The sequence below is a fragment of the Phyllostomus discolor genome, chromosome 8 (genome assembly GCF_004126475.2).
Source record: "Phyllostomus discolor isolate MPI-MPIP mPhyDis1 chromosome 8, mPhyDis1.pri.v3, whole genome shotgun sequence".
NCBI classification, from domain to species: Eukaryota; Metazoa; Chordata; class Mammalia; order Chiroptera; family Phyllostomidae; genus Phyllostomus; species Phyllostomus discolor.
In genome coordinates this window covers 47,855,292-47,878,988 of record NC_040910.2, presented here as the reverse complement: position 1 = coordinate 47,878,988, position 23,697 = coordinate 47,855,292, and the positions used below count along the sequence as shown (strand labels likewise).

The 23,697-nt window shown below is 50.2% G+C and overlaps 2 protein-coding genes across 14 annotated transcripts in view; one reads left to right on the top strand and one right to left on the bottom strand.

Moving 5' to 3' along the window:
- The window catches only part of MYO9B (myosin IXB), an 82,184-nt gene extending 79,292 nt beyond the window's left edge, over positions 1-2,892 (bottom strand). For all 12 annotated transcript variants that reach the window (XM_036032508.1, XM_036032505.1, XM_036032509.1 and 9 more), the window contains exon 1: positions 2,742-2,892. The gene's annotated coding sequence lies outside the window, so the exon portion shown is untranslated. The remainder of the gene's footprint in view (positions 1-2,741) is intronic.
- Positions 1,471-23,697, top strand: HAUS8 (HAUS augmin like complex subunit 8). 2 transcript variants are annotated; one of them, XM_036032516.1, is made up of 11 exons: positions 1,471-1,556; positions 7,814-7,878; positions 9,890-9,945; positions 14,535-14,616; positions 17,115-17,210; positions 17,301-17,395; positions 17,997-18,062; positions 18,168-18,326; positions 19,611-19,752; positions 22,014-22,155; positions 23,277-23,697. In XM_036032516.1, the coding sequence occupies exons 1-11, from the start codon at positions 1,486-1,488 to the stop codon at positions 23,452-23,454; spliced, it is 1,152 nt and encodes a 383-aa protein (XP_035888409.1). In that variant the 5' UTR covers positions 1,471-1,485; the 3' UTR covers positions 23,455-23,697. The 2 variants fall into 2 exon arrangements, with proteins under 2 accessions (XP_035888409.1, XP_028376569.1); XM_028520768.2 differs by lacking the exon at positions 1,471-1,556 and adding an exon at positions 3,139-3,320.

Here is a 23,697-nt window from a genome sequence, read left to right as displayed (position 1 = left end):
ACCAAATGTGAATAGTGCTGCAGTTGAGTAACTATGCTCTAGAATTTGGTCCTCACCCATCTGAGGTTATCTTTCGAATTTCTAGAGAACCAGGGAGCCATCTCTGAAGTCATCATCTCCCTGAGCCTCAGTTTCCATATTGGGAAAATAGGGACCAGGATCTCTGTGCTGCTGTTGGCAGAATTAAGAGTTGGGTATAAAAGTGTCTATCACAGAAGGTGCTCAATAAGGGGTAGAGCTACAGAGGGATCTGCTTGTGCAAACCCCCCTTCAGGGCTTGGTTTTACACCTCTGTATCTTTCAAGGCTTGGCTGGAGCCCAGCTGTGTCTTCTGAGGAAGCCTGCAGGAACCCTCGAGCCCTAAAGCTTGCACTGGTCATTCCTCATTCTGTTCCCACCATTTCTTGCACCAGCTCTGTTGCTGAACTGACTACGAACTCAACTCCATTATTCGTGTGTGTTGGAGGGTGGGGTTACTAGAATGTCCCTCCTCCAGGCCACGAGGGTTCATCTCTATCCCCTGGAACCAACCCCCAGCACAATCAGCTCTTGCTTAACTGAACACTGGGCGCACCCAAGACACACAACTTCAAGGAGATGAGAGGGAAGGATCAAGTTAAAAAGCCCCTGTTGGGGACGGTGAATGCATCCTACAGCCAAACCAAAAGGGGAGATTCCCACGTCCCATATGCTTCTTTGAGTCATAGGCCTGAACCTGAGGGAGGGTCTCACCCAGCAATTTCCAACCACAGGATGCAGCTAAAGCTTTGGGAACAGATGTGATGTGCAAAGCACATTATGCACCACAACTTTCCATTTGGAACACGAAAGTGCAGCAAAAAATCATTTTTGGATGTATGTTGTAGAATGGAAAGCTAATCCAAACTGCAGCAGGGAGGGGATCACCAGTTGGGGAGCTATATAAAATCCAAGGGGACTGTGTGCTAGAGACACCGAGATTATCAAGAAGGGTTGTGTTTCAAAGTTGAAAAATGCTGATTGAGGTCAATCCATTCATTTTGCAGGTGAAAACAGACAAAGAGACTTGAAGGAGGTCAGAATCCCCAACACAGGCCCCTCTAAGAGAGCCTACCTGGCCATACTTCAGGTGCCAGGGGGGAGAAAACAGCCAGGCCATGCAGCCAGAAGATTCTGGTCCTGCTTATTGGCAAGCCCACACTCAATGTCTGCAGAAGGCATGACTGTGGATCTGACTGAATGTCCTGGAACCACCTTCTATTAGAGCCAGAAAATTCTGGAAGTGAAGGGGGTGGCTATCTCTCTGTGGTCCTCTTTACAGTCAAGGTAACCAGATTCATTTCCTGTATGAGCTATAAACCCAGGCTCCCCAGCCCTCTGGCAGATCCCAGACAAGGTTCCCCACAGTTGGAAAAGAAGAGAAATTAATGCTGATCAAAACTGCTCCATGCAAGGACCTCACCAGAACCTGGCCCATCAGATGGTGGAACAACTTTCCAACGGCCCATGTCACCTCCCACTGCTCCTGGATACCTTAAGAGCCTAGAGACTGCTAGATCAGAACATAACTCAGCAAGGTAGGAGCTCAGACCCTCCAACTGGAAGGCACAATGTCCCCACCAACTACCACCTCAGACAAAGAGTGCAGGAGAGGCTTTTCCTTAAAGACCCTTGGCTTACAGGCCCACAGTAGAGAAGGCAGAGCACACCGGCTGCCTCTGGGGCTGAGATCACAGACGCTGGAGGACATATTTCCTGTGTCATTTTACCCATTTAAGTCCAAGGATGCAACTTTGAGGAGGTGGTGACAGCCTAGCACACGCCGGTGCCTGAACATACACTCCCTCCCCTCTGAAACCCAGTTCCGGTCCCAAGGAGGGCCCAGAGCCTGCTTCCTTGCTCCTTGGGACCCCCAGGTCCTAGCAGGAGAGTGGAGTGGTTTTCCAGTCCGGAATTCTGGAATCCCGGCCCAGAGGGCGCTGGGATTCCACCCACGGTCAACCAGTGGCTGGGGGTGAAATCGGGAAGATGAATCAAGAAAGGCAGCCCCCACCCCCACCTCCCGAATCTCCGTGAGCTGCATCCCAACATCTGAATAGGGCTGCTACAGTACCTTTCTTCCGTCCCTTCCTCCTCAGGTCCACCCCGGGCAGGCCCTCAGTTCTAGCCATGCTTTCTACCCTCTCTTTGCCCCCTTACATCCCCCATTTTCTCCTTCTCAGTCCGGCGGGCCACCACACCAGTGGGTTCAGAATCTCTCGCATTTACGAACACTCACTGAGTCCCAGGCGCCGCCCTGCCTCAGGCACCATTCCTCCGCGATTCAACCGTGGGCAAACGCCCCCAGGCTGTCCCTGCACCCCTTCCCCGGATCGCACCCAGGCTGTCCCGCCCCCACTGGCCTTGCCCCTCTCCCCTAGCCTGGGCCTCTCAAAATCGCCTCCTTGTCTCTGCCCCTCCCAGACCCGTTTCCTGCGACCCCTCAACTACCACTTAGCCACGTCCTCTTCAGAGAAGCTGCTCAAAGCCACAAGACCTACTCCCCGCCCGCCCGCAAACTCCCTCACAAGGCCTATCCCATCAACTTTCTCTTGCTTCGTCCACTCTTGCACGCCGTCTCCTGCAACCCCTCCACGATCCCCCAAGCTCGTTTCCCGCCCCTCGACCCCTGCCTTCATACACCTCCATTACCCCTCAGCTCCATCCCCTTACACGGCAATCCGCCGATGATCGAACCCCCACCCGCGGTCGTAAGCACTCACCTGGGCCTCGGCTGCTGTGCGCCGCCGGTCCCGGGCCGGGTCCCCGGCCAACCCACCCCTCTGCCCAGCAATCCTCAGGCCGCTCCGCGGGGCCTCTCTGCCCCGCCGCTCCCGCCGCTCCCGCCGCTCGCGCCGCTGCCCTGCGCGCTCCCGCTTCCGGGTTGCTGGGGGCGGGGCCTGGGCGTGACGCCAGCGCGCCCACAGGGCGGGGCGCCATGAAACCCCCGCCCCCCCACCGGCCGCGCCCCCGCACGCTCTTGTTTCCGGGAGCGGGCCTGGGCGTGGCTCCAGATCGCCACAGGGCCGGAGCGCCACGAAGCCCCGCCCCCAGACTGGGTCCCAGACACCGCCCCCCCACCCCCCCACCCCGGGCACTGGTGGGCGAAACCAAGTGTGAGGGGAGACTCGAGAGGCACGCGCTCTGGGATCGCCCGCTCCGTCTGCACTACTCTCCCTGCCGCCCGCGGCCACCCCTCCTGCGGCACCGCAATATGGCCCTGCCCGGGGCTAGAGAACCCAAGGAGCCAGCCTTTGAGTTGAAGGCGGGAAAATGGCGGATTCTTCGGGACGCGTCTCTGGGTGAGTTGGAACTCCGCTGGTCTGGATTTTGTGGGTGCTGGCGGGAAGGCAATGGTCAACGGCTGGGGGCAGCAACGTTGGGAAACAGGGGGCCCTCGGAGTGAGTCCTGACCTGACCCCTCTAGGTACCACCAAGGATGGGCTGGCTCTGGGAGGCCCTGGGGTGCGACCTCTGAGGTCCGCCAGTTCGAGTCCCTGGTTCGCTGCTTTGATCCACTTTATGCCTCGCTTCCATTGCTGCGAAACCAGGCTGAGGACATCGCCGCTCAGCTTATAGGCCTCACGTCACCCTTCAAAGCGCTTAAAACCTGCCTGACTCTGAAGTGTGATCTGTCGCTGTTAGAATAATCATTTTGTGGTGGACAGGTGCTGAGCTACTAAAATACGCCCTATAATTTTCCCACCCGCCTTCTTATTTGCTCCTCATTTGCAGATAAGGTGATTGAACGCTTAGGAAAGGAAGGTTATTGGTCCAGAGTCACACAGCAGGAACTAGAAAGACGTCGGACACTTACCCGGTGCCAGGCGTGATTACAAGGCTGTGTTTTGTCTTATTTGTTCATTCGGCCAATGTTTATTGTACCAATGAGAATGAAAATTAAATAGGCCCCTGAGGTCACTTGTGTTTCCTCTACAGCCCTTCGCCCTGTGAGATTATATTAGCTTTTCTAGAGGTACAGTAGAAAGTGGTACCTGAGGAGGCACAGGTTTAGTGACTCGCAACTCCAGCCCTAGGTCCCTGTAGGTTAGATCTGAGCTCATTTTGTTCTGCTCCATCCTTGCTCTGTCCCTTTCCAGCATTGAGACTCACTGGGGGTGACCTGTTTAAGTCTCAGGTCCTTGTCTGGAAAATAGGGATAAAGCAGGCTAACAGACAGGTATTTGTAAGGTCAGAGGTGGCACCCACCATGGCCTGGGTCTCACTTTGGGGTCCTCTGTGCCAGCTACACAGGAGGTGGCTACAGTGAGCTGAGCGAGGTGACCACCATTACTGTTGACTAGTGGAGCTTGTGACCGGCAGGAGTCAAAGTGCTCAGGCCCCTCAGCCTGCTCCTCCTGCATGGCTGTTTTCCCCTTCCTGGCGTCCCTTCCTCATCCCGTTCGCCCAGACTAGAAACTGGTGGGCATTCCAGACTCCCACACCCCGCAGATTGACTTGTCAGGAGCTCCTACCTCACTGTCCCCTCACCTGTTATATCAGGCTTCGTTCGTTCGTTCTTTGTTCAAATTCAGTGCAAATGCACAGGACATAAAATTGACCATTGTAAAGCAGGCAACTCCGTGGCATGAAGACATTCGCAGTGTGGTGCAACCACCACCCCTGTTCTAGAACATTTTCTTCAGCCCAGAAGGAAACCCTGTACCCATTGGCGTTCACGCCCATTCTTCATCCACCCCAGCCTGCTCCTGGCCACCACCAATCATCTTCCTGTCTATGGGTTTACCTGTTTGGGACATTTCATATCAATGGAATCAGACATGTGGCCTCTTGTGTCTGGCTTCTTTCACTCAGTATCATGTTTTGAGGTTCCTTGTTTTAGCCCGCATTAGTACTTCACTCCTTTTTAGGGCCAAATAATATTCAGGCTTTGTTATTTTTCCCCCTTTTTTAAAATTGAGATATACCTGGCTGGCATAGCCCAGTGGATTGAGCGCAGGCTGTGAACCAAAGTGTCGCAGGTTCGATTCCCAGCCAGGGTACATGGCTGGGTTGCAGGCCATGACCCCCAGCAATCGCACATTGATGTTTCTCTCTCTCTCTTCCTCTCTCTCTCTCTCTCTCTCTCTCTCTATCTCCCTCCCTTCCCTCTCTAAACATAAATAAATAAAATCTTAAAAAAAATTGAGATATAATTGACATATAATGTTGCATCAGTTTTAGGTGTATAACACAATGATTTAATATTTCAGTATAAGTCCAGTTAACATCTGCCACCATAACATTCTTAAGATGAGAACTGTTAAAATCTGCTCTCTTGGCAACTTTCAAATATGCAATACATTATCACATACAGACACCATGTTTTACATCACATTCCGACACTTATGTATAACTGGAAGTTTGTACCTTTTGACCCCCTTCACTCCTTTTGTGCCCCCCCATCTACTCTATTAGGGTGGTTACCCTTCTATTCTCTGTATCTATGAGTTCAATGTTTTGTTTTGTAGATTCCACATATAAGTGAGGTCATACAGTATTTGTTTTTCTCATTTTGACTTACCTTAGCATAGTGCCTTGTACAAAACTATATACATATATTTAATCTTATTTATTTTATTTTTAGAGAGGGGTCAGGGGAGAAAGAGAGGGAGAGAAACATCAATGTGTGGTTGCCTCTTGAGCATCCCCTACTGGGGACCTGGCCCGTAACCCAGGCATGCACCCTGACTGGGAATCAAACCAGGGACTCTTTGGTTCGAAGACCAGCACTCCATCCACTGAGCCACACCAACTAGGACTCTAAAATTATATTTTTAATTCTTTCATCCATTGAAGGACACCTAGGTTGTTTCCATGTCTTGGCTATTGTAAATAATGCTGCAATGAACATGGGGTGCAGATATCCTTTAGAGTTAGTGTTTTCATTTGTTTTGGGATAAATAACCAAAGTTGGATCGCTGGATCATATGGTAGTTCTATTTTTAGTTTTTTGAGGAACCTTCATACTGTTTTCTGCAGTGGCTGCACCAATTTACTTTTCCATCAAGGGTTGCAACTTCTCCACATCCTCTACCAGCTCTCATTACTTCTTGTCTTTTTCATAGTAGCTATTCTAACAGGTGTGGGGCGATGCCATGTTGTTTATGGTAGGAGTTCAGCAGCAGCCTTCCAGGTTCTCTGTGTCTTCAGTTTCATGCCCCTGATCATCATGCCAGGGACTCTCAACTATGACAGTGCAGACAGCTAGGGCTGGATCTGTGATGGCGGCTGTACTATGCCTTACAGGGTGTTGAGCAGCAGCTCTGACCCATTATGCCAATAGCATCCCCCTCTGTTGTGACAGTCAGTGATGTCTTCAAATATTGCCAAATGTCTCATAGGGGGCGAAATTACCCTTGAATGAGCATTCCTAAATTTTTGGTATGACTAACACTGCTGTGGACTGACTGTGCCCCCACACACCCAAATCCGTATGTTGAAACCCTAAGCCCCCATGTGGTTGTATTTGCAGATGTATCCTCTATGGTAGTGATTAAGGTTCAGCGAGATAAGGGTGGGGCCCTGATTCCCAAGGACTGGTGTCCTTATAAGAAGAAACACCAGAGAGCTCGCTTTCATGTTCTGACTCTCTCCCTTTCCCTCCTTACCTCCCTCTCTCTCTGCTTTTCCCATTGGCCACTTTGTCTGCACCTTGATCTTAGACCTCTAGCCTCCAGAACTGTGAGAAATAAATGCCTGCTCTTGAAGCCTCCCAGTCCCTTAGTTTATGATGGAAGCTTGAGCAGATGAATACCCAGGCACTGCAGCACGGTGAGGGGCAGGCCTGGCCCCTGGCCTAGGACTGTAGAGCCTGTCTTCTGCCCGGCTGCCAGTGGTCTCCGTGAAACACGGCTCTGACTGTGTTCGTTTCCTAGGACCTGTGGACCCCCTTTTTTGTATGGCTGGCGAGCTGAGAATGGTTTGTGCATTCTTAAATGGTTGTTAAAAAACGTCAATAGAAGAAGTATGTTTTGGACACATGAAAATTATATGAAATCCAAATGTTGCTGTGTATAAAGTTTTATTGGGACACAGCCACATCCTTTTCTTTCTACATCATCCATGACTGCTTCACGCTCTGATGGCAAGGTTGAGCAGTTTTGACTGTGAGCACGTGGCCCACAGAGCTGAAAATATTTACTGTCTGGCCCTTTACAGAGAAAGGTTGACAACCCCTGGGATATAGGACCAGGTCCAAGCCTGTAACTTGGGCGCTCAGACTGCCAGCCTGGCATGGCATGTGTGCCTCCGGATCCCACACCCCGCCCATGTTCTCTAGCTAAGCCATAGGGCTGATCAGTTCCTGTTTCCATGTCACGCTCCTCTGCCCTCTCTCATGCCCTTGGTCTTGCTGATCCCTGCCTTAGCATGTCCTTCCCTGTGTGCCTGAGCCAAAGGTGCTTTATTGCTCACCTCTCCCCACCCCTTTACCTGTCCAGGGTGCCCTCACACTTGTCCAACAGGAAAACGCTGCTCTTCTCTCTCTGGAAGGAGCCCCGTCCCTCTCTTACTGGTATCCCCAGCAAACGGCAGGCACCTGACCACCCTCCGAGTTAATGAACCTGTGGCTTAAATTGAGATCTTTGAGGCTGAGCAAAAATGCTCACTCTTCTTGCTGTGGGCCCTTCTTAGTTCAGGTGTGGGGCTGCTGTGTGTCACCTCAGGTGACAGGGCTTCATGTCTGTCTTCCTGCCTAGGTGCCCAGCTTCACAGAGATCAGAAGCCTGGGCGTCTCCTGGGCTTCCCTCAGCTTCTTGTCAACTATATTAACAAAGGCCCCTCTCTCTTTTAGGAAGCCTTCTGTGGGAGGTCCCAGCACTCCTGCTGGTGCTAAACCGAAAGGCAGACGAACACAAGGTGAGTCAACTTAGAATCTACCTCATGACCCCATGAAGTGAAAAGTGATTCTGTTTTCCAGTAAATGCCTTTGGGGGAGGAAAAAACCAGCACAGTTGATTTTTTCACACTGTCTGGTCCTGGCCTTGACCCTAGGTACGCCCCTCCCTGATTCTCTGAGCCCGCTTCCCCTGTATGCATGGTTCTTCCTGGCCTGATGCATGCTCATGGTGACCACTGCCTGCATGCCCTGCACCAGGTTCTCTGTTAGCTGTGGGTGTGCAAATGCTGGTGTGAAGATATGGTTGAAATCAGCCTTTCTCAACCAAACTGTCGAGCTGTGTGACGTTGACTATGTCAGTCCCCCTGAGTCTCCTTAGTAAAAAGGAAGACCCTGAGCTCCAGAGACATCTAGAAAAAGTGCAGAATCATGCATTTGATACATTATTGAGCACCTACTCCCTGCAGAGTGGTGGAATGGAGCAGCAAGCTAGACAGACACAGTCGCTGCCCTCAGGGAGCTGGCTGTCTGGGACACAGGTGGTACCGCAAGTGGCACAACGAGTGGAGAAGTAAGCAGACCCAGGTGCGGAGGGTGATGACAGATGCTGTGGATAGAACAGCAGGATGGGGGTAGCTTCTCAATCCAGGGGAGGTGCTGGGCTGAGCAGAGCTGGGAAGGGGGCAGGTGTGGCAGCAGCCTGCTGGTTGGAGAACAGTGGGGGTGGGGTCATGGTCACTGGAATAGAGTGAGTGAGGCAGGCGAGGAGGTGAAGGAGGTGACTAGGTCAGAGGGATGCCCTGGTTGTGCCGGACCTGTTTTCTGGAGGTGCTCAGGCTTCCCCAGCTGGTAGACCTGCAAGATCACCTACTGTCAGCCACCAGAGTGGCAGCCAGCCTGCAGGGCACCGGATGTTTCAAGGGGAGGGGGTCATGCAAGCGAGCACAGTGTCCGGTGCTGCTGATGGCTTGGGACGAGGACCGAGTGTGACTAATGGACTTTGGAACAGGGAGGTCTTGGTAGTCTTGGTGAAATGAGTTTTCTTCTATGGCTGGTGGGTGTGAGAGCCAGGGTGGGGAGTGGGTTCAAAGGAAGAGGGAGGAGAAGAGGAGAAGCCAGCCTCATAAAGGGAATCAGGGAGGTGGGGTGAGCCCCAGAGGAGCAGGAGTGGTTTGGGGGTGGGAAGGAGAGGAGTGGCCAGGGCTCTTAACAAGAGTGGGAGTTCTCTTCTCCCAGGAGCAGTGGGTACTTCCACATGGTGGGGCCAGTGCGCTGCCTTAAGGTTGGGAGGTGGCTGGTTGCCAAGGAAGGAGGGTGTCCTGGGGCCACTGTTGTCTTCCCAGTAAAGTAGGAGACAGTGCCCAGCTGACCAGAGGGATGGACAGTATGAGGGAGGGTTTCGGAGAGGGGTTGGGGGACAGAACAGAGGGCTGTGGATGATCAACTGGGGCTACAGCGAGAGCCCCTGGAGGCTAGGAAGACAGGTGGAATCTCCTCCATCCATGTTCAAGGCACAGGCATGGAAGGTGACCTGAAGCTGTGCTGTCACAAGGGAAATGCTATGTCTGAGAAGGGCCTTGGTGCTGAGCATGTCCAGAGGAGTGTTCCTAAGCTAGGAGAGGTGGGGTGGGGGTGTGTTAAAGGCCGTACCATGCATGTGGGAAGGAGCAGTTGGGGTCATGACCATGGGAGTGAGCTGGGGAGAGACAAGGCTGCAAACAGATGGCCCTCTATGGAAGGTCTGTCCTCCTTTCCCTGTCTCACCCCTGAGACTCCCCCACTCCCACCCCCGTGCTCCTGTGACCTCTGTGGCTCTTCCCCAAGCCCAGGGACTTATATATGGTAGGTATCCCATAAATGTTCTTAACAGACAGCAGGTGTCCCATACATACTCAAGGGTCCTGAAGGACAGGATCTGAGAGGTGTAAGGGAGGGCCACTGCTCTGGGGGAGGTGGTGTGGGTCCCCGGCACACAGTGGGTCTTCACACACCGCTGTTGTTTTGTTATAAACCAACACTGTGTCCCCACAGGTGGAAAAGTGGTTGAATCACGATACCTGCAGTATGAGAAGAAAACCACCAAAAAGGTAACACATAATGTTTAAAACAGTTCTGAAGGGAATTACAATGAACTTAGAATTCTGAGACAAGTCATTTGAGCAAGGCACAGCCTGATTCCAAGGGCAGTATTTTGGGGGTTTTGCCTCGTTGCCTTAGAGATCATTGTACCCTTCGTGCTGAGTCCTGTGTCTCTGCTGTGAGTAGCCAGTTGCTTTGAGGATTGCTTTTGCAAAGCCATGATCTCATTGAAACCTAAAATTGTTCTGCTTCTCAACCCCACCACTCCTTTTCTGGAAGCAGTTCTGGTGAGTGTCCAGCACGCAGTCCCTAGCATTGTCTGGTATTAAAAAAATACCTGCAGGGCTCTGTCCAGTGTGTGGCTCAGTGGGTTGGGCGTTGTCCTGCAAAACAAAAGTTCACTGGTTCGATTCCTGGTTTCATTCCTGGTCAGAGCACATGCTTAGTCAGGGCACATACGAGAGGCAACCAATCAATGTTTCTCTCTCACACTGATGCTTCTCTCCCTCTCTTTCTTGCTCCCTTCCCCTCTCTCAAAATGAATAAATAAAATCTTAAAAAAAAAAAACCTTCAGGGTTTTAGAGCACAACTATGGGGAAAATGATGGACTTGAATCACCCAGTAGTAGATGAAGAGATTCGTAAACTGCCTGTAGTCACACCATGAAAATTATGAAGTCATTGAAAATGACGGCACGAAACACTTAGTAATATGAGAATGAACTTTGTGTGATGTGTAATGAAAACAGTCGCTATGTTGCCCAATTATATATTTTGATTCTGTGTGTGTGTACTGAGAATGTGTTGAGGTGAAGGTTGTGTTATCCCTCTTTTTTCCAAGCCATTGTTTATGGTAAAATTTAGATAAATAATTGTTTCCACTATCTATCTTTTTTACTCTGGATAGAGTGAATGGTGGATTCTTAAAAATTTGACTTAAGATCCAGCATGAAGAAAAAGAATAGCTTTGATAGCTTTGCACAAGCTGTTTGATATACCTCTTGGAGTAATTTTTTTTAAAGATTTTATTTATTTATTTTTAGAGAGGTAAGGGAAGGAGATAGAGAGAGAGAGAGAAACATCAATGTACGGTTGCGGGGGGTTATAGTCTGCAACCCAGGCATGTACCCTGGCTGGGAATCGAACCTGCGACACTTCGGTTCGCAGCCCGTGCTCAATCCACTGAGCTACGCTAGCCAGGGCTGGAGTAATTTTTTAAATGGACTTTATTTTTTAGAGCAGTTTTAGGTTCACAGCAGCAACATTGAGCAGAAGGTACAGAAATTCCCCACGTTCTCCTCCCCCCCACACATGCATAGCCCCCCAACTATCAATGTCCTGCACCAAAGTGGTACGTATTTATAATCGATGAGCCCACGTTGACACGTCACCACCCGGAATCTGTGTTTTACAGCATTGAAGTGATTTTCAACAAAGGATCACAGTCCACATACTTCATCATTTTAATGTTGGCTTGAGAACTTGGTTACAGCGCCCCCATGTGTCTACATGCTGTATATAGTGTTTTAGATCTTTAAGAACTTCCCAGTTTTCTTTTTTTGCATCTTTGAAATTAAGGTCAAGTCCTCACTTCACATTGTCAGTAGATTCTTGGAACTGCGGTGAAGCCGTGGGTAACAAAACCAGTTTTACCAGAGGCTGACTGGTGTAAACGAGAGTAAAGTTCCTATGATGTCTTATCAACTGTATGTGAAACAGTGTTATCCGAGGACCTGCTGTATAATGTGCATAAAGTAAGCAATACTCTTTGCAGCGTCCAGTTCCGCAGGTTTTCGCAAATGCATCCAATCACAGACTCACCACAATCAAAATGCAGAAGGATCTGTCACCTTCTAAAATCTCCTGGTGCTGTCCTGATGGAGCTGGCCCCTCCCCTCTCCAGGCAACCCTGATCTGTTTTCTGTCCGTATAGCTTTGCCTTTCCCAGAAGGTCATTTAAAAAGTGTCACATAGGCCTTGGCTGGAGGGGCTCAGTGGATTGAGTGCCGGCCTGTGAACCAAAGGGTCACTGGTTTGATTCCCAGTCAGGACACATGCCTGGGTTGCGGGCCAGGTCCCCATTTGGGGGTGTGAGAGAGGCAACAGGTAGATGTATCTCTCACACAACAGTGTTTCTGTCCCTTCCTTTCTCCTTCCCTTCCTCTTTCTAAAAATAAGTAAGTACAGTCTTTAAAAAGTATCACACAGGATGCAGCCTTCTATATCTGCCTTCTTTCATGTGAAGAGCGCACTGGAGGTCCCTCCCTGTCATTGCCGTCACAGTCAGTGTTGTTTCCCCCTGTGTGGTGGAACGCAGTGTGCTCAGTCGGTGAAGGGCGTTTGGTTTGTTTCCCGTATTTAACAATTTTGAATAAAGCCACATTAAACATCTCTGTGCAGGATTCGTGTGCTCACGGTATCGTTTCTCCAGGTCTCCCAGGAGGGAGATTACTGAGTGATCATGTAAGCAGGTGTGTGGCTCTGAGAAACGGTCCAATTGTTACCCAAAGTGACTGCACCTTTTTACTTTCCTACCAGCCCCAGGGAGTCCCAGTCAGTACTTTGAGGAGTGAAGCCGTTCCAGGGGGTGTGAAGTGGTATCTCATTGTGGTTTTAGTTGCATTTCCATAACAACATGATATTGAGCATCTTTTCATGCTCTTATTGTCCAGTCTTACATTTGCGGTAATGTGTCCATTCAAATTTGGCCCATTTTTTAATTTCTGTTTTCTTTAAAGATTTTATTTATTTATTTTAGAGAGAAAGAAGAGAAGGAGAAAGAGAGGGAGAAAAACCTCAATTAGGAGAGAAACATTGATCATTTGCCTTTCATGCATCTTCAGTTGGGAACCTGGCCTACTACCCAGGCATGTGCCCTGACTGGGAACTGAACCAGTGACCTTTCGGCCTGTTTGCAGGATGACGCCCAACCAACTGAGCCACAATGGTCAGGGCAGCCCATTTTTCAGTTGGATTGTTTATTTTCTCATGGAGTTTTGAGAGCTCTTTCTATATTTTGGATACCAACCCTGTATAGTGATTTGCAAATATTTTCTCCCACCGTGTGGCTTGTCTTTTGTAGTTTCATTTTCTTAAGTGTCTCAGGAGGAACAGAAATTCTTGATTTTGATGAAGACCAGTTTATCGATTTCTCCTTTTATGGATTGTACCTTTGGTGTCCTATCTAAGAAATATTTGCGTAACCCAAGATGGAAAAGATTTTCTCCCATATTTTCTTCTAGAAGTTTTGTAGTTTTAGGTTTTATGTTAAGGTCCATGATTCATTCTCTAATCAATTTTTATATCTGGCGCAGTGATGGAGTTGGAGTGTATGGATGTTCTCTTGTTCCAGTACCATTTGTCGAAATGCCTTTCCTTTCCTATTGTGTCGTCTCATCACCTCCATCAGAAACTGATTGCTCGTATACGTGTGCATCACTTCCGGACTGTTCTTTTCCGTCGTTCTACCTGTCTGTCCTGAGGCCAGTTCTATGCTGCCGAGGTTATCTTTAGCTTTGTAGCAAGTCTTGAAATGCTGGTGGTGTGAATTCTGCTTTGTTCTTTTCCAAAACGGACTCTCCAAATTCCTTTGCCTTTCCATGTAAATTTTAGGCTTAGCTTGCCATTCTCCACAAGATCTGTAGCTGGGATTGATTGTATTGAATCTATGTGTCAGATTAGGGAGGACAACATCTTAAAGACACCAGGTCTTTGAATCCATGAACATGAGGTACCCCTCCATTAATTTTGTCTTCTTGGATTTCTTTCAACAGTGTTTGTGGTTTCCGGTAAACAGACCTTCCTGTGTTTAGTCAGGGTCACAGCTAAGTATTTTTTTTTTTAGTTCTACCATACATGGTACTGTCTTTTAATTTCAATTTTCAAAGTTGTTCATTACTGGAAATATAGTTGATTTTGAAAAACATTGACCCTCTTATTTTGAAACCTTGCTAAACTTATTAATTTAGTAGTATTTTAACATGTTTTAGAGTTTTCTGCATAAAGAATCATGTCTCAAAGAAGAGCATTTTATTTCTTTCTTTACTACCTGTTTGCCTTTTATTGCTTATTTAGACCCCCAGCACAAGGTCGATAGAGTGGTGTCTTTGCTTGAAATGGTCTCATTCTTAACAGGGTTTTCTTTCTTTCTTTCTTTTTCCTTTTTTACATTATTATATTATAATGGCTTGCTAGCTCTGTGTGTTGATTGCCTTTTTGTACATTTTGAAGATTAATACCTGTACAGAAACTTTGTTTTTCCTGATGACCAAAGTAATATACAGTCTGTCTATAAAACTGCCACATGCTACAAAGTACACAGGAAATCAGTCATCCGTCATCGGTCATGGCAGAGGTAATCACTGGGAAACACTTGGGTGGTTTCCTGTGGCCTACGGTCTATGAGGGTATCCTTTTGAAATCAGGGTATCCTGATGAAATTAGTCTGTCCTGTACATGTGCCACTAAATGTCAGAACTCCTTAAGTCTGCGCCTTCCCTCAAAGTACGAGCAGGGGCAAACCTTCTAGGTGGCGAGGGAGCCCCATCTTACAAAGGGGAGGCATCTGACCCCTTGAGTGTTGTGTGTTCCCTAACAGGCTCCAGTGGCAGGCGCCCTGAAGCCCAGCGGGAAGAAACCTGAAGGCGGAAGGAAACCCAACCCACTCCAGAAGAGCAAAGGTGTGTAATGATGGAGGGAGGGTGTAAGACAGCTGTGGGGCTCAGGAAGTGAGGAGCCTGGTGGTGAGTTACGTCTTCAAGTACGTGAAGTAGAAAGCCCTTTTTTTCTTCCTGGGAAGCATCAGAAGCAAGAGCTGGCCCAAGTGTTTCAGGGTACAGACAGATCTGAGGCGTGTGGGGAGCTGAAAGGTGGTGGTAGGGGCCGGGGGAGGTCACTTCCTTCCGGGGTGGTCCCAGAGAAGAGCCAGGTTGCCATCATGGCTCTTCATTGTGGCACCAGTTCCTTGATCGTGTGACTGTTTCTCACCAGAGCGTCGGGTCCAGGACCAGAAAAGGTGCAGGACCTCACCCTCCTGCCCCTCACTGTCTGGGTCAGGTCTTCCTTGTAATGGTCTGCCTCTATCTTTCTTCTAAAAGTTGTCACCAAAGTGATGCGAAAAGCTTTTGGTTTTCCTGATTATAGATGTGGCATGTGTTCATTATAAAAAAATGAGAAATGCAGACCAGGAAGGGAAGCTCCCTCACAATCTGCCACTCAGACCATCACTATCAGCGGGTTTGGTGTTCAGGTCTAGTCCGTGTGTTCCTCTACACGTCCGGGAGGCCCCGCCCCCGCGCTCTGTAGCAGCTGGTCCAGCACCTCGCATGCCCGCCCCTGCAGCAGGATTGGGCAGCTCTTCTTTTGCATGTGAGCAATTCACAAAGAGCAGAAGTGTTTCCTGGCCCTCACCCCTTTGTTCAAAATGATGATGGGGTTGAGTCTCATAGAAACAAATTAAATATGTTCTCCTACAATATAGATTTCTTACTTTATTGTTCAGATCAAGGGTCAGCAAATCTTTTTTGAGCCAGATGGTAAATATATTAACTAAGCTTTGCAAGGCAGACACTCTGTGTCACGAAGACTCAACTCTGTCATTTGCAGCATGAAAGCAGCCACAGACAGCATACTCAAATGGACATGTCTATGTCCCAATAAAACTTTATTAATGAACATGGGAAGTAGATTGGGTTTGGCCTGCAAGCTGTAATTATGCTGATACTGGTTTAGATGTTTGTCAGAATTTGCATGTTCTTGACCTAGGCATGATTGAGAAGCAGACACAACCTTCTAGTGTTTCTAACACTACGCAGTTAGTTGAGTACTGTGTACAAAGCTGAGAAAACTGGCATGGACCGAGGGATCAGACACTGGGCCTGCCACATTGTATAGCCAGGTTCTCACCTGGGGCAAGGCTAACCCTCAGGGGACACTGGGCAGTGTCTGGGGGCATTTTTGGTTGTCCTGAATGAGGACAGAGATATTCTACTTGCATGTGACGGGTGGAAGCCAGGGGTGCTGTTCGACACCCTGGAGCGCACAGGACGGCTCACCACAAAGAATGATCCCGCCCCAGACGTCAGTAGTGCCGGGGCTGAGGAGCCAGAATCCAAGTATAACCATGACTTAGGACTGCTTTTTGAGTTCCATCATGTGGCTTTATAGGAAATTACATTTTTTTAATGTATTGATTTTAGAGAGAGGGGGAGGCGGAAGGGAGAGAGAAAAACGTTACTTTGTTGTTTCATTTATTTATGCATTTATTGGTTGATTCTTGTAAGTGCCCTGACTGGGAATTGAACCTGCAACTTTGGCATATTGGGTTGATGCTCTGTCCAGCTGAGCTACCTGGCTAGGGCCAGGAAATTACATTTCTTCATGGAAATACTTTACTTGCAGATGACAAAACTTAACCTGTTTACACTTAACCTGTGTAAAAGCCTTAGCAATAAAAAAAATGACCACCTCCCACCTCAGGTTCCCAGCTCCTCACCCGGGAGGTAGCTGCTCTTGATAGGTTTTTGTCTACCTAGAATTATATAAAAGTTTTAACACAACGGCACCATGCCCAACACATTATTGTGACTTTGCTCTTTTTACTTCCATACATTCGTTTTCACAGCTGTGCAGTCGCTCATGAGCTCGTTTTCTGTGTCATCCCTAATGTGATGGTGCACTTGACACACCGGCTGCTCAGTTTGCAGCCCTTTGGAGCCCTGGCTTAGTCAGAGCATGCAGTACAGCAGCGCCTGTCTTACGTGGTGTAAGGCACACTTTCACACTTTAAAGTAGAGGCTAAAAGATGGAGGGAACTACCAGGGAGGGTGAACGGTCCAGAAGCTACTGGAGAAAGACGGAAAAAGCGCCGAGGGCATAATGAGTATGTGTCATGTATTATACTCACATTATGAACACGGCAGCTTTTGTTGAACTAAGTAGAAAGACTTACTTGCATCTTGGGGTTATAAAGACTGCCTCTCTTGTCTAATTTTTAAGATATATTCAAGTTGATGTCTGGGAGTTTCTAAAGGTTTTTCTGCCTTCTCTACTACCTAGCAAGAAGCTTAGTTTCAGAAGCAAATGTTATTGTCCAAAAAGGTTGCCTGCTTCTGGCTTAGGGGTGGAGCGGAGCGTGGCAGGGACTGTGTTGACGTCTGGGGTTCTTGTTGGCCCACAGAGAGCAGTGGCGTCCTTGGCAAAGGCGACCTGCAGTCCACGCTGCTGGAAGGGCACGGCGCTGCCCCGCCGGACCTGGATCTCTCCGCCATTAACGGTATATCCCTCATGGCACCCCATTTTCCCAGCAGGGGGGTTGTAGTGCCTCTCAGCAAGCTCACCTTAAAAATGCTTTCCTTGATCTTAGACAAGAGTGTGATCAGAAAGACTCTACAATTAGAAAAAACACTGTCAAAGAAAACCGAGTCGACGTCACTTTCCACCTCGCAGAAAAAGAACCCAGTGAGTATCTGACATGAGAGGGGAGCTGCCCGTGGGTTGGATGAATCTGATTTAGCTCCTGCCCTGTGTCCGCTGCCATGTGGAGCCTGGGGCTCCAAGAATGTGCATTTTAGGGTAAAAGAAAACCAACACACATTCTTAGGTCATTTGTAGAGCTTGCACTGACAAGTACACGTACAGGAGTAGATAGATACAAGTGCAGGAGCACGTGAGAGATGGGATTGGGACCTTGTTGCGGCGCCATGCTAGGGAAAGCGCCAGGCCAGCCCTGTCCCCTGCAAGAAGATGTCTGGGCTGTGGTCTTACTGGGGTGGGAGGTTCAAGTCCTGATTCCAGAATGGCACTGAGTGGGCGGGAGCCCTCCTGCGGGCCCTTGACCGCCCAGCCCCTGGAAGGGGGCCAGCCCATCTTCTTCCTTCTCACAGAGTGCCCAAAAGACTAAATAAGGTGCTAGAAGCAGCAGGTTGTTATCAGTAGTGAATTATCAAATGACCGAACTGAATCAAGAAAGTGTGTGTGGGTTGGGGTTCTGTCCCTCTCAGGAGAGCTGCATTTATACCAGTTCATGGGGAACCCAAAGTATCTTTCCCTTCCCCTTAAGGATCTCTCCGAGTCGATGGAAAGGATGGAATCCCAGACGTTACTCCTGACTCTACTGAGTGTACAGGTGAGCATGGAACTGTGATCCTGGGTGACATGGGTGGAAGGGCCGCCCCTGTCAGCCAAGAGATGGAGTCCCCTCCAGCCTGAGCTCTCATTTTGAACTTCACAGATAGAGAACAGTGTTGCCGCATTTGAAGAAAAGGCAGAAAGGGATTTGTTAACGATGTGCCAGGAGAAGGAGAGGCTCCAGAAAAAGGCGTATGAGCTGAAGCGCAAACTTCTCCTCTGTCAGAGGAAGCGGGAGCTGGCAGATGTCCTCGATGCCCAGGTCAGCTGTGGCCACAGTCTCTGAGCTGTGTGTCGCAGCGGGGTTGCGTGGTAATTGTTGGAGGGATCATTGACAGAGGCTGTCGCTCCTCACCTGGCTCTGAGTCCATGCTCAGCCTTCGACACCACTGGGTGTTGGTAGGTGACAGTTTATAAGAGGATCAGCCTATGGTGTTAAGTACCAGCCAGCAAGAGGACCTGTCCCTTCGGTGCATACACCCACACATTTGTCAGGCGCCTACAGTTTGTGCTCAGTGACATAGAGACATGCTTCAGCCTGGCCAGGGTGCAGGTGGAGGCATAGTCTTGGAGCCACATAGTCAGTGATGGGGCATAGTCATCCGTGCCAAGGAAGGTCAGGGAGCAACTCCTTGGAACCTAGAAAGGCTGATCAGGGGGTGTACCTTCTCACCTCCTGTGTGTGGGCTGCTGTAACAAAGGCCCACAGCCTGGGCGGCTTGCACAGCTGACACTCATCTTAGCCTGGAGGCTAGGAGTCCAAGATCAAGGCATTGGCAGAGTTTGCTCTTTCCTGGGGCCGTGAGGGAACGACGTGTCCTGGGTCTTTCTCCTTGGCTTGTAGATGGCTGTCTTCTCCCTGTGTCTCTTCACTTGGTGTTCTCCCTGAGTGCATGCTCGTCTCCAGACCCCTGCTTTTGTAGGGACACCTGGCGTATCAGTTGGGGCCCACTCTAATGGCCTCCCCTTGACTCAGCTCCCTCTGCAAAGAGCCCGTGTCCAGATCTGGTCACGTTCTGAGTTGCTGGTGGTTTGGAGGAATCACGAGGTTAGCGGGGCACAGTTCAGCCTTTGATGCTCCATGCGTGCCTGCGTCCTTGCATGTGGCCAGGCTGTGGGCTGTGAACAGGGCTCTTGTCCTTGTGGTGTGGAAGGAGAAAAAATGACAAGTAACGAATCCTTATAATGCCCCGTGAGAATCCAGATACAGTGAATGAGGAAAAGGGGGTTGGTGGGGACGGCCTTGAGGTGGGGCAGGCATTTCAGCCCAGAGCTCAAAAGCAGTAGTGCTCAGCCTCCTTGGTCCACTGATTCCAGTTGAGGACCGGCCCTGGAATGTGCTGGAGGGTGGATGCGTGCGTGTTCACGGCAAGGAGGGCGGCCAGGAGCAAGGGCAGAGCCACTGCCCCCGCTGAACCTCTTGGAGGGTTCCCTAGGAGGTCCCAAAAGAACAGCCTGTGTCCTAACCTCACGTGTGCCACCGTGAGGCCTCCGGGCGGCCAATGGAGGGTCTCATCTCACAGGCCCCTTTCCCCACCACCTGCAGATCGAGATGCTCAGCCCCTACAAGGCTGTGGCTGAGCGCTTTAAGGAGCAGTACAAGACATTCGCGACGGCCCTGGACACCACGAGGCACAAACTGCCTGTGAGATCGGTTCACCTGGATGGAGATGAGAAGCAGTTCTTAGGTAGGAAACAGGGCGTCTGCTGGGCAAGGATCAGGAGGAACCGCCAGTGGGTGTTGGCACTTCCTGCGTGCTGGCACCATTATCCCTTCCTGTGATCCTCACAAACCTGTAGGTAGATGGCCCGTTCCCCTCCAAATGGCAGAGGATGCAGTGTGCTGGCAAGACTGCGGTTTGTCCAGGGTGGTGTCCTAAGTAAGGACTGTTCTGGGATTGGAACCCGGGTCTGGTTTCCCGTTGATTTCCCACCCTGCTGAAGGGCATTCTTGGGGAGTGGCCTGCAGTCCCCCAGCCTTGGTGGGGGGCTCTACAATGGTGCATTGTTGGCTAGGCAGTGGTGGGGCTGCATACCTCCACCCTGTGCTGCCTTCTGCACAGAGCTGAGGGGTCTCTTTCCTGCAGGGGTCCCACCTGATCCTTCCCTTGAAGAAATTGGCACGTGTGAAAAGTTCTGTGCTTGATCCTACAATTCTCTTTAGAAGAGTGATCTTACCAAAGCAAGTTTTCAGCTGCCCCAGTTTGGTAATTTCTAAGCAGAACTCTTTTGAGTCTCTAAATATGTTTTGCTTGAGGCTGATGTAGTAAAACTTTGCCACCTAAAATCGGGGGGACATTACCTCCAGAGCTTTGCAAGATGAGTTCAGAGTCACAGAGGGCGTTGCTGTGTTAGTCTCAGACAGAGACTGAAAAAAAAACATTTTAATGGCTTTATTGAGATGTAATTCAGATGCTATGCAGTTTGCCCACTTAAAGCATACAGTTCGTTGTTTTTAGTATATTCGTAGGGATGTGCAGCTATTACTACAATCTAGTTTTAGGACATTTTTGTTTCCCCAAAAAGAAACTCAGTATCTATTGACTGTCACTTCCCATCACCATCTCAGGCTCATCTCTGAGCAACAGCTGATTTAACTTAAAATGAAGCCTTTTCAGAAATAGCGTGTCTGTCACGGAGTCTTGGACAGCAAGCCTTGCTGCACGAACACCTGTGTCGGGGTCTCCAGTGTGTAGCTGCTGCGGCCTCTGGAACATCTGTAACTCTTGGCCCCGTCTCGGAGAAGTCCCTTAGACAGTCGCCAGGAGTTGGGATTAGGGAGAAAGTGTATGAGCTTTCTGTGGCTGCTGTAACAAAGTTCCACAAACTAAGTAGCTTAAAAAACAGAAACTCTTTCCCTCCCAGCTCAAGGAGCCAGAAGTCCAAAATTAAGGTGTGGGCACGTTTGGTTCCTTCTGGAGGCCCCGAGGGAGAGTCCGCCCAGGCTCCTCCCCCAGCCTCCCGTGCGGGTGCCCAGCCTTGGCCCCCTTGAGCTCCTCTGGATCTAAACTTCGCTGTCTGTGGAAGGGCGCCCGTTACTGGAATGGGCCCCACCCTGTGACCTCATTCTCACTCAGTTACATCTGTGAAGACCTCGTTTCCAGCAAGGCCATAGTCACGGGTGATTGTGATTAGGACCTGAACGTGTCTTTTAGGAGGGCACAATTCAGACCACATCAGGGGGAAAGAGAATGTGTGTTTTTACGAACCCTTATAAGGTCCCCAAAATGTTCTAATGTGTCATTGCGATGTGTGTGCGTGCGGAGCAGGCAGCCGGGACATGAGCCAGGAGTGAGACGCTGGTTTTCCTTGAGCGAGTGGGACGCAGCGCAGGTGTAGGTGGCACTCTACTGGGATGGGAGGTGCAGAGATACTGGAAGGAAGGGAACCACGGGATTCTTTTTATTTTTTAAAGATTTTATTTATTTTTAGAGAGAGGGGAAGGGAGGAGAAAGAGAGGGAGAGAAACATCAATCTGTTGTCTCTCACATGCATCCCAAATGGGGCTGGGCCCACAACCCAGGCATGTGCCCTGACTGGGAATTGAACCCTTGACCTTGCACCTTGCAAAGACGACATTCAAGAAGCTGAGCCGTGCCAGTCAGGGCAGCCAGGGGATTCTTTTTAAATTACTTGCAGCACAGGCTGTCTCTGCCTTTTGCATTTGTTTTTGTTGGGGACACTGGAGTGGCATTCCAGGTGTGTTCTGATGACTGCCTGGTCGGTGGACACGCCTGACCCAGGTCCCAGGCCACTGTGGTCTCAAGCAAAGGGGCACAGAAGTGGTATCAGCACACAGATGTCCTCCTCAGGACTTCGTGCCTTTGAACTCTTCATAACATGAGAGTATGCCCACCAAATAAGGAAGATCTAGTCAGCCACTAGCTCAGGCATGGGTTGCTTAGGGCACCTTGAAGCAGTGGCTGATGACCCCTCCCCACACCCCCAGATGATTTGCAGCAGGAATTGACGACCACACGCCATCTGCTGGGGGAACTTGGGGTCTGCGGTTCAGAAGAAAACGGGAAGGTGCTAGACCTGCTGGGTGAACTCAAGGAAATGACCCAAAAGAAGGATCTGGAGCTCCGAAGGTATTTCAGAAAATACTTGAACAAAAAGATAGTGGGGAGAAGGACTATTCATTATTTAAAAAAATAAACTGGGTTTCTTATAGGTAAGAAGTAAAGGAAAAGAGAGGTCCCGGCAGGCAGCAGCGGGCCGTGGGCAGCTGCACTGGGCAGGGAACGGGCAGCTCTGGCATTTGCAGCCGTTTGAAGGTCCGCAAGGCAGGGAGAGCGGGGGTGGGGTGGTAGAAAGCCTTCAGCCTGGCTGAGGCCCCGAGGGAGTTCCCCAACAGCCCAGACAGAAGGGGTGTGATAGCATCACCCCTCGTTCACTCCCTCAGAGCAACACAACACCTCACGCGCCCTTGGGCTGGTCTGTTGGTATTTTAAATGTGTTCCAGGGCAAGGGCTTGGGGCAGTGTTTTTGGGACTCCATACTGAAGCGCAGGTTGCCGCGGTACAGCTCGGAGGGTTTCACCAACTCGCACCCTCGGGGAACCAGCCCTAGGCCCACTGCAGCCCCCGGCCAGCCCCCCAGAGCCACCCCAGCTTCCTTCTCTCGCTGTCCTCTGGGGGGTTCTGACCATGGGGCTTCCTTCCTCATCTTCCAAAAAGAATCTGGTTTTCTCCTTTACAATGCTGAACACACTTCTTGAGATGCCTAGAATATTTGAAAGGCACTCATGAAAAATACCTGCTGCCACTGCGGAGTTATCGTCTGTGTGTGCCCCAGGAGGAAATCGGGACACACCACAGCGGTCCAGGTGGCCAGAGTCACAGGTGTGAGTGGTTAGACATGCTCTGTTAGTGCCTGTTTCCCTACCGCCGTATACTTCGTGGGCAGGTGGGGTGCTGTCCCGTTCACGGCTCTGTCCCTCATCCTGACTCGCACTGGTGCTCCCTACACATTTCTTGAACGAAAGCATCTTTTCTTTCATGCCTCCCGGTCCTGTTCTTAGGGGCCTCCTCCTTTGGTTCTGTTCAGACCGAGCTCATTGACTTGTGCTTTCCCACGAGTACCTGGGAGGAACCAGCCTGAGCCCACTGCCCCCACCCTGCCAGCGTGGAGAAGGCAGAGGCACTTGGGCTTCGTCTGGCCCTCGGACGCAGAGGGCAGAAATGTGTCAACCCTTTTGTTCCTCCCACAGGAGCTTTGCGCAGGTGCTGGAACTCTCCGCTGGAGCGAGTAAAGAGGCAGCCTTAGTCAACCAGGAGGTCTGGGAAGAGGCCCAGGGCCCCGCGGCCCTCTGCCGGTGGTATTTCACTGAGCCGGGCCCCCAGGCGGAAACTCAGGGAGAGGCCAGCAGCCCGCCCCTCTCGGGCTGACGCGCCGTGTGCACCGTGCGCACCGTGGGTCCACTCGCAGGCTGTGTCCCCAGCCCAGGTGGGGCCCTTCTGCAAACTGCTGGAAGAAAGCACGTTCTGCACCCCCTGTCCAGGGCTCGTCTGTGCCAGAGTGGCACGAATGCGGCATTCAGGAGACTTAAGCACTTTAGTCACTTAAGCTGTATAGCTATTTTTGTCTGAGAATCTCATCTGATATTTAAAAAATAAAACGTTTGGAATGGA

Coding starts and splice junctions, on each gene's coding strand:
- HAUS8 (XM_036032516.1), top strand. CDS start 1,486: ATGTCACCTCCCACTGCTCCTGGATACCTTAAGAGCCTAGAGACTGCT. Junction 17,211..17,300: donor GGATCTCTCCGCCATTAACG/GTATATCCCTCA, acceptor CCTTGATCTTAG/ACAAGAGTGTGATCAGAAAG. Junction 18,063..18,167: donor TGACTCTACTGAGTGTACAG/GTGAGCATGGAA, acceptor TGAACTTCACAG/ATAGAGAACAGTGTTGCCGC.